At 30.9% G+C, this 10,947-nt stretch overlaps 1 protein-coding gene across 1 annotated transcript; it reads left to right on the top strand.

The window, feature by feature from the left end:
- Positions 1 to 223: 223 nt before the first annotated feature.
- LOC111912024 (serine/threonine protein phosphatase 2A 59 kDa regulatory subunit B' gamma isoform) lies at positions 224 to 2,519 on the top strand. Its single transcript, XM_023907783.3, has 2 exons — positions 224 to 1,865; positions 1,950 to 2,519. Exons 1-2 carry the CDS (start codon positions 672 to 674, stop codon positions 2,328 to 2,330), a joined length of 1,575 nt encoding a protein of 524 aa, XP_023763551.1. The 5' UTR covers positions 224 to 671; the 3' UTR covers positions 2,331 to 2,519.
- The last annotated feature ends 8,428 nt before the right edge of the window (positions 2,520 to 10,947 follow it).

The following is a 10,947-nucleotide window of genomic DNA, read 5'->3' as shown; positions in this document are numbered from 1 at the left end:
AAATTACTATTTTACAAAATAAAATAATTATTTTATGAAAACTATGGGATTTCAACAAAAATGAACTTAAAAAAAAATCTATTTTATAAAACTAGTTATTACATTATAATATTTGTTTAAAAGATGCTATTCTATAACAAGAACACCATTTTGGATTTTTTTTCCCCCTTTTTGTCCTTTTACATTTAAAACATAATGTTACTGTTAATGTTTATCGTTAATCCCATATCCTTCTTTGTCTTCGTTCAGTCCACACCATTGTTTCTCTCTCCACACAAATTTTGATTTGAATTCAAAATGGAAATCACACAGAACCCTCTTTTCCCCTCTTTCCTCTAGGGTTCTTCATAATCGCTTACCAAATCTTCCATTAAATCATCAAGCTTCTTCTCATCATTGCACTCATAACCTCCAGGTTCCGCTTTCTCTCTTCTGATTCGAACCTCAACATGATCCGATTGCACTCCAAAACCCTCCAAAAGTCAATCCACTTCGACTCTTACAGACTTTAAGGTACGAGCTTAACTGATTCTTGTTAGGGTTTTCAAATATGAATTGGCTTTATAGATTCTAGAAACGAATGCTGTTGGGATGTTTCGAGGTTGATGCTTTGATTGATTGGGAATAAAAGAGGTTTAACAAGTTTCGGGATTAGGGTTTTTGTGGGGGATATGATTAAGCAGATACTAAATAAGCTTCCGAGGAAGCCATCTTCCAAATCCTCACACAATAATGAAGGAAACAACGAAACGGATTTGGTTGCTATGAGTTCGAGTAAAAGCAATTCATCATCTTTGTCTAAATCGAATAATGAAACTCGTAATTCAACTGTTAAGTCAAATCATGGGAAGAAAACAGGTACAATTGCAGCGATTCAAGTGGTGCAGGTATCGGATCATGGTTCTTATGAAGCGTTACCTAGTTTTCGAGTAGTATCAAGTTCAGAGAAACACAATTTATTCATCAAAAAGTTGAATATGTGTTGTGTAGTGTTTGATTTCAGCGATCCGTTGAAGAATTCAAAAGAAAAGGATGTGAAAAAACAGACTCTACTCGAGCTTGTTGATTATGTCTCATCAGTTTCCTCAAAATTCAACGAAGTTACAGTGCAGGAAATCACGAAAATGGTGTCTGCAAATCTGTTTCGATCTCTCCCTGATACTACTACTCATGAAAGTAAACTGCTAGATGTTTACGATCAAGAAGACGATGAATTCAGAATGGATCCTTCATGGCCGCATCTTCAAGTTGTGTATGAATTCCTTCTTAGATTTGTGGCTTCTCCCGAAACAGATCCTAAGCTTACAAAACGATATATAGATCATTCCTTCGTTTTAAGATTGCTTGATCTCTTCGATTCTGAAGATCAAAGAGAACGGGAGTATTTGAAGACAATCATCCACCGGATTTACGGAAAGTTCATGGCACATCGTCCGTTCATCAGGAACGCAATTAACAACATCTTCTACCTTTTCATTTTTGAATCAGAAAAACACAACGGAATAGCTGAATTGCTCGAGATTTTGGGGAGTATAATCAACGGGTTTGCTCTGCCATTGAAGGAAGAACATAAGCTTTTTCTCGCTCATGTCTTAATCCCCCTCCACAAGCCCCGATGTTTATCCACGTATCATCAGCAACTCTCGTATTGTGTTGGTCAGTTCATCGAGAAAGATTTCAAGCTTGCAGACATGGTGATTCGAGGATTACTCAAGTATTGGCCAGTGACTAATAGTTCAAAAGAAGTCATGTATCTTAGCGAATTGGAGGAGATTCTAGAAGCCACCAAGTCGGCGGAGTTTGAACGGTGTATGGTTCCTTTATTCCGGCAGATCGGCCACTGTCTTAATAGCTCTCATTTCCAGGTAACACACAACACATTCCGATATCTTCTCTTTTTCCTGTAAATCGGAAATTTTATATGACGAAATTTTCCGGTGGTGTAACAGGTGGCAGAGCGTGCGTTGTTCATGTGGAACAACGAGCATATAAGGAATCTAATAAGTCAAAATCGGAAAGTGATTTTGCCGATTATCTTTCCGGCATTAGAGAAAAACACACGGTGTCACTGGAATCAAGCCGTTCAAAGTCTGACTGTAAATGTCCGGAAACTATTTTCCGACGCCGATCAGACACTGTTCGAGGAGTGCCAGGTCAGGTACCGGGAAGATGAAACGAAGGAGAAAGAGAGCGTCGCAAAGCGACAATCAAACTGGAGCCGCCTGGATGCCATAGCCGCCGCTAAAGGTTTGACCGGCGATCATTCAGTCGTCTCAAGGTTTGCCTCTTCTCTCACCATCACCGCCACCACTGCAACCACCGTGAAATGATGAGGTGTGTATCACTTATCGATCGAGTCATTGGTCTAAGGTTGACCAGATATGCACAAGAATCAAAGAAGGTTTAATCAAGATTTGCCTTTTTGTAATTTATTTTTGCGTTTGTGATATAAAATTAGTGTGTAGAAATGATTTTTGATGTATTTAATCTATTTTAATTTCATCTAAGTTTTTAACTTCTTTTTTGTTTCACTCATGGTCCTTGGCATTATCATCTTTAAGAGTTGTTTGATAAAACAAAATAATTTAGTATCGAATGATTTGAACCTCTTAATGGTTAAGAGAAGATAGGTTTTCTTAACCATTTGGAGGTTGTCTTAGATGTGCTGAATGTTGATTGATTCAAAGGTCCTATCTAAATGGTTCTATTTAGAGGTCATCAAACATGCAACAACTACTTAGAATGCTTCTTATTAACTCTCATCATCCTTATACTACTCTTATAGTTTCATTTTATACTACCAAATAAAAAATCTATAAACGACACAATACAAAAACGAATTTGTAGTAATAGTAACAGGGATCGAATTCACATGGATTGACTCAAATCAATTTTATGCATTCAATTTATACAAAACAAAATATAAAATGACAGGGTTTTTTTTTCTCATAATTCTAAATGTGATAAAACTAATTTATAATAAATGACAAAAATACAAAGTATAAAATCTATAAAAAAAATGGTCCAATATCGAGTTAAATAGCAAGTTTAATTAGTTGACTAATCATTATAATTTTGTGGTGCAATGAGTTTGATAGATTCCAATTTGGCTATAGCAACTTAAAATCTTAAGTAACTTAGATGTTTCATAAAACAACATGGTTGTTAGGGAAGTTCTTAACATACTTCATTATATACTTATAAAACCTACATTTTTCCTTGCACCACATTCATTTGAAACTCCTATTCTTTTTTTCTATTCATCACATTCATTTGAAACTTCCATTACTTTTCAATTTCTTTATAATAATGATTATAAGTTGGTTAATATGGTTAAATAAATATAAAAACTAAAGTGTAATCATGTATAAACTAAATTTCAATACTAAAAGAATATATTTTATTATACTTATAAGGTTATGTTTTTAACTTTTAACATATTACACTTAAGTTATTAGGTCAAATATGTTGTATGTAAACCATTACCATTTTGAAGCTACAACTTTTGAACAATTTGTATAAAATACTTAAATTACTCATTTAACTATAACCTTACAGGATCAACTTAAGTATAAATTTTAGTTTAACTTAAACAACCTAAAGACTATTTTGTAAATAGTTAAAAGTGATAAATTGTAGTGTCTTTCTAATAATGATTATAAGTTGGTTAATAAGGTTAAATGAGTATCAAACCTAAAGTGTAATCATAAATAAACTAAATTTCAATATTAAAATATTATTTTTACTTCTACTTATAAAATTATGTCTTTAACTTTTAACATATTATACATAATTTATTAGATTTAATATGTTGTTGTATGTAAACATCATCAGTTTAAAGTTACAATTATTGAACAGTTTGGACAAAATACTTAAATTGTTAATTTAAATATAATAAAACAGTGTCAAGTTTAATATAAATTCCAGTTCCACTTAAAAATCGAAAGAATATTTTGTGAATAGTTAAAAGTGATAAATTGTAGTGCTAAATGCAAAGACTAAATTGTAATATCAATTTAACTAAAATATTTTCTAAAGATATTTTTATAATCGTTAAAAGCTTTCAAATAAGTATATTAAAATAACTTACAATATAAATAGTTGAAAATAACTTTATATAAATGATTATATTGTTACCTTTAAAATAAAAAAATGTTTGATGTTTTTAATAATTACAATGATAGAAACTAAAACATTATGCAAATAAATTTTAAAAAAATAATTAATAATAACAACAACTATAAATAGCATTAAACTATTTATTATATTTAATTTTATTCATGAGTCACCTGCGGGTAGATGTCATTTAAAATATTGAGATTATGCAGTTTTAATAGTCAATACACTATATCAATTTAGTATACGAATTATTATATCAAATTTAACAACATTATTGTTATATTTAAAAAAAAAACATATATGTGTAAAGATTTCAGCTATATAGATGTTTCTGCGCAACGCGCGGGCATTCGCCTAGTATTAATCAAAGTCATGAGTCAAATAAGCATTTAGTTCATGAAAGTTGACGGACATTATGATAATCACCAAATCTAAAGGAAGTCACAGCCTTATACTTCTACTTTGGAGAGCACAACTTCATGATTTAAAAATGAGATGAAAATATATATCAAAACCATTTGTTACTAACTAATTTGATAATCTATTACATAATTACGTAAATAACTAACTAATGTCATTCAAGTATTTAATCTCATAAAATAAAAACACAAGAATAATTTGGAAATTTAAATAGAAGTTGCATACATGGAAAACCAATCAAAACTCATATAAAATTACTCTTAATCTTAATCAAGTAATTATTCAATTGACTCACCGAATATTGAAAATACAAATTAACTACTCATAATAATAATAAAAAGATAAAAATGTTATACAAAATACCGATTGCAAAACAAAAATGATAAAAACTTCTTCAAATCGTCATTTATTGTTGCTCCAAAAACTTCGTCCATAATTAAAGTGTTAATACAAAAATTAGCTTAATCTAAAAGGAAATGAATCATTAAAAAACAATATGGTAAAATCATGATAGTAATGTTCCAAACATAAAGAACAGAAGAAAGAAAAAAAAGGAAGAAATAGATCCTCTCTTTCTTGAGTTGTTACCCTCCTTTCTATGTGTCTATGTGTGTTTTGTGTGATGCCTCAGTGTCTGTGTTTTTTGTGTGATGCTTCTTTTTATTATGAAATGCTACATTTTTTCATGTCATACTCCAACACAAAGAAAAATGGGCTTCACTTGCAAATTAGGCCCAAAGTCATGCTAATGGGCTGGTGGAATGATGTTCTTTGAGGCAAAAAAAACCTTATCAAACGTCATCCAAATGCATTCATTTTTTGGTCAGATTCAAAATCAACGAGTTAAGAAGACACTAATAAAATTTCAGCTCAATCGAACAATGATTTCCCCTCCAATCAGTTGAAGAAGATTGTGCAATGCTGCCAAAAATCCGAAAATTCATTTATATCGCTTCATTTTTCTGCTCGATTACAGATCTTACTACAAGATTGCAATCATGGTTGGAAGGCTTTCGATGTGGTTTTAATGGTGCTCAAAGCTATTATCTTGCTCATATAAATCTACATAAAATTCTCTTAAACAAATAAAAATATTCAAAACAATAAAATTTAACACTTTAATGCAAAAATAATATTAAATATGCTAAAACTAAAATCAAATTCATGCTAAAATTAATAGTATAAGAATTCAAGTTATCACGGGGCTTGTTATGAGCTCGAAAAACTTATAGGTAGCACTTAGGCTTGGTTAACTTGAAGCTGATGCAATACTTTCTGAGGTAGGAATTTTTTCGAGATGTACGTGATCAAAACCATAGAAATCTAGATCTTAAACATTCTCTGACGTTAGAGCTCAAACAATCTCAAGAGAAAAAAACCCTAATTTTCTTCTTAACTGATTACTTATCTAATTTTTTTATTCCATCAACTCCCAAAATAACAAATCATCAGGTAGATACTCCATATCAGGATTTCTCTTCCTTTGTGGTAAGGACTTAACTTTGCTTTCTCCTTACAATTTGGAACAAAACATCCATCATCACCATTTTACGAGTTTCTAAAATAGCAGGCATGGGTGGGTGGTAATAACTGGAAGTAAAACAAATGATGAATAACCAAAGGATTATTTTGTTATTTATTGCATACATGTTTCCCTTTAAGAGTTTAACATTAGAGATTATTAAGCTTGATGCTATTATCATGATGGATATAATTTACTAATTGTATTAACATGAGGACAACATGTATGGCGTATGCGCATAATAGGGATGAGATTTAAAACCGGAAAACCGGACCAGAACCGAAACCGTTAGAACCAGAATATATAAAATTGGTTCCGGTTTCAAGTTTAAAAATTGGCTTTATCCGGGTTCCGGGTTTGGGTCCATCGGGTCCAGGTAAATCGGGTGTAAAAACCGGAACCGGTGTTTGGAACCGGAACCACTTTTAGGGTCGGAACTGATTTTTGTGAAACGTTTAAAAGATGCATATCTCATTCGTTTCAACTCCGATTGACATGCGGTTTTTTCCAATATATAGTTTAGAGTTTGTACATGATTTTAGACTATAAATTTGTCATTTTAGTTTTATATTCATTGACTTACACTCCCCCAAAGTCGAGATATCAAAGCTGGAAGTTTTTAGTTTTTTAGTTTTTTTTTGTATTCGGTGAAAGTTTTAAAACATGCATATCTAATTCGTTTGAAGTCGGATTGACATGTGGTTTTTTCCAACATGTAGTTTAGAGTTTGTACATGATTTTAGACTATAAATTTGCCATTTTTAGTTTTATATTCATTGACTTCCACTCTCCTAAAGTCGAGATATCAAAGCTGAAAGTTTTTAGTTTTTTAGTTTTTTTGTATTCGGTGAAAGTTTTAAAATATGCATATCTAATTCGTTTGAAGACGGATTGACATGTGGTTTTTTCCAACTTGTAGTTTACAGTTTGTATATGATTTTAGACTATAATTTTGTCATTTTTGGTTTAATATTCAATGATTTACAGTCCTCCGAAGTCGGGATATCAAAACTGAAAATTTTCAACTTTTCAGCTATTTGTTTTTGTAATTTGTATTCCGTGAAAATGTTAACACCTGCATATCTCATTTTTTTAAAGTCGGATTGACATGCGGTTTTTCCAGAGTGTATTTTATAGTTTGTACATGATTTTAGACTATAATTATGTTAATTTTGGTTTCTTATTCAATGAGTTACAGTCCCCCAAAGTCGGGATATCAATATGAAAATTTTCAAAATTCAAAACACTAAGTAGTAAGTAATTACCAAAAATTTCTGGTTTTTCTGGGTTTTCCGGTTCTAAACCCACTTTATCCGGTTCCAACCTACCCACTTTGATGTTTCTGGGTTTTCCGGTTCTAGACCCACTTTACCCGGTACCATACCTGAAACCGAACTGGAACTGGTTCCTATATACCGGTCCAGTTTCCAGTTCTACAAAATCCCGTTAATTGGTTCCGGGTTTTCCGGATCCCACTTTCATCCCTAGCGTATAGCCATGTAGAAACAAGGTATATATGAAAAAACTAGGACCTATGTAATAAATTCTTGGGAAATCTCTAGAAAAATCATAATATTTTGGGTCAGTTTATGTAAAAGTTCCAAATTTTATTTTTTTAACAAAAAAGTTTTAGCTACTGGATAAAAAAATTCAAATAAACCATTTTTTACCGGCATACTATTTTTTAACCAGTTACCTTCAGAAAAATCTCATTATTTGATAAAGTTTATAAAAAAGTCCTATTTTATTTATTTATTTATTTCAACTCTTTTACCTTTCACTAAAAAGCTGAAAACTTTTTGGTTGAAATCATGAATATGAATAAACATCATTAAAATCTATAAAACTAAGGATTAAAGACATCTATAACCAATTATTTGCCCCAAAACAAATGACCCTAGCATCATTTTGAACTCATCGTCATCCATATAATCCATTTTTCATACAAATTTATGTTATACGTATTATGAGATATTCAAATTATGTGTTGAACACTTTAGTATAATCTACCTAAAAGTAGGTTAAAGGAAAATCAATTGTTATGTTCATATAAAAAACCATTGACTAATGATAAACTAATCAAAACAATGGAAAGTTAGGTGAGACTGTACAAATTATATAGAAGAACATGAGTTTTAGCCTTAAATCTTAAGCATATATATGAACAATTCCTCCATGGATCAATTACTTTATTAACATAAAGTAATTGATTCATGAAGGAATCGTTAAATAATTGATCCATAGAGGAATTATTATGTTCATATAGTAATTAATCATGGATAACTTGTTATGTTCATATAGTAATTGATCAACGGAGGAAATTTTCATATATGATTAACATTTAGATAAAACTTATATTCTTTTTTATAATTCGTACAACCTCAGTTAACCTACTATTGTATTGATTGGTTTGTCATCGGTGAATGGTTTCTTATACGAACATAACAATTGGTTTTCCTTTAACTTACTTTTAGGTAGATTGTACTAAGATGTTCAATATATAATTTGAATATCTTATGATACTTGTAACATAAATTTGTATGAAAAGTGATTTATATGGACGGCGATGAGTTCAAAATGATGCTAACGTCATTGTTTTATGACAAATAATTGGTTATGGAGGTCTTTAATACATAATGTATGAAGCTTAATGACGTTTATTCTTATTCGTAATTTCAACCAAGAAAATTCCAGCTTTTTAATGAAAGGGTAAAAGAATTTAAATAAAAAAAATTAAGACTGTGCCAAATAATGAGACATTCGTAACCGAGAAAAAATAGTTTGCCAGTAAAAGATGACTGATTTGAATTTTTTTTATCCGTTAATTAGGACTTTTTTATAAACAAAATAAAATTTAGGGCTTTTGTATAAATTGAACCAAAATATTATAAATTTTATGAAGATTTCCTAATAATTTTTGAAGGACCTGTCTTATAATTTTTTACATTTGAAAAATGAATCCCATAATTATATATTTCAATCCATTTGGAATAGTCTAGCCCAGTACATCAATCCACTTCAAATTTATTGTTTTATACCATTTTATAATTGTTTTCAGTACTCAATCCTCAAACGATGAATATTTATTTGATTTGTGATTTAATTGTTTTCGTATATTTATATTACTATAGTTGTCATTTGGTTGTTGCTTTCATTAAATTTGAAACTACATAAACATGAAACATGGAGAAGTTTATGAGAAACCAATTTTATAAGCTGCCTTCACATATACAGAAACCAATTTTGCATGATTTGGATAAATGTTTACGTCATAATATTTATACTTTGTTCTGTGTGTTGAGATATTGAAAGAAAAGTAAAAGTTAGTAAGTTTATGTAAATACTATTTTACAGTTTGTACTCATGATGCAATAATTGTAAGTATTTTCTTCTCATGTTGGTTATAACTAAAAAAATATTTTTTAATAAGATATTAAGTTGGTTTCTGTGGTTTATAAACAATTAGATTTGTAAATGAAACCAAATATTAGAAAGTTTGTCTAGGTTCATTACACAATAAATTAATGAAAATAAACAATTTTTTTTTAATTTTTTTGAACGAACGAATATGAACACCGATCTTGTTCGTTAATTAATGTTTGTTTAGGTTTATTTGTGCTCGGTTATCATATTATATTGGCAAAACTGCAAATTTGGTCCTTGTGGTTTGCCAAACCTTTGGATGGGGTCCAAAAAGTTTCCAGCTTGCACCAAAGGTCCAAAATCAAGGTTTTCATGGGTTTTTAGTCCATTCCATCATTGTCCGTTTGTTTGGAGCCGTTAGTGCCATCACGTGCCCTCCATGTGAGGGCATTTTGGTCATTTTAGGTTCTTATTTTAAATAATATCATATTTCTCCTTTATATACATACTCATACACAATCCCCTTCTTCTTCTTCATTTTTATTTACAGAGAAGCAGCAAAAAGGGCTTCTTCTTCTTCGTCTCCCAAAGGGATTCTTCTTCTTCGTCTCTCATCTACTTCTACTGCAACGAGATTCAAAAATGGTGCTCTGCTTCTGTGGGAACGTTGCTGTTGTGCGAACCTCATGGACCTCACGAAACTCTACTCGTCGTTTCTATGCATGCCCTAAAATGGTAAGCAAACTCATATTAGGTTATGATATTTCGGTAGTTATGCAATAACTCTTCTACTTTAATGTATTCTTGTAGGGATCCAGATGTGGATTTTTGGGGTGGTTCGATCCCCCTATGTGTCAAAGATCAACTGTTATCATACCAGGATTGTTGAGAACAATGAATAGGTATGAGGTTGAAGTGGGTCAGCTGAAGATGTGTTAACTTGTCTCGTGGGTTTTGTTTATGTTGTTTGTGCTGTTTTGGAAATAGGAATTAGAGGTTAGGGCTTTTTTGTTGGTAATAACCACTTAAAAATGTTGTCTTTTGGTGTAGAAGGTTTAATTGTGGTTTATATATGTTGTAAGTGTTGTCTTTTGGATCATTGTATATGTAATGCTTTTATGACAATGGGAAGTGTAATGGTTTTATCCTTTTATGAATATGAAATTATAAAGGTTTGATCTTGACATGATATGCAAGTGTAATGGTTTTTCTCTATGCTTGAATATGTAATTGTAATGGTTTTACATGCATACATTAAGTACATCGCCATAACATCTTCATGCTTTGACAGTACAACATAAACAAATAACAAACAACATTACCAAAAGGGGACCATAACAGATAGATGCCAAAACACAATCATTACCAACAAAGGGCATTAAAGTACATTATCAAAACATTGGAGTACATTGTTCCATAAAAGGGCATCAAAGTACATTATCAAAATGGAACCAAAAAAAGGCAACAAAGTACCAACTAAAGTGCATTAACAAGTCTTCACAAACATAAAAAGTACTTAAACA

The sequence above is a fragment of the Lactuca sativa genome, chromosome 7, assembly GCF_002870075.4.
Source record: "Lactuca sativa cultivar Salinas chromosome 7, Lsat_Salinas_v11, whole genome shotgun sequence".
NCBI classification, from domain to species: domain Eukaryota; kingdom Viridiplantae; phylum Streptophyta; class Magnoliopsida; order Asterales; family Asteraceae; genus Lactuca; species Lactuca sativa.
Note: the sequence above shows the minus strand (reverse complement) of the source record. Positions and strands in the feature narration are given on the sequence as shown.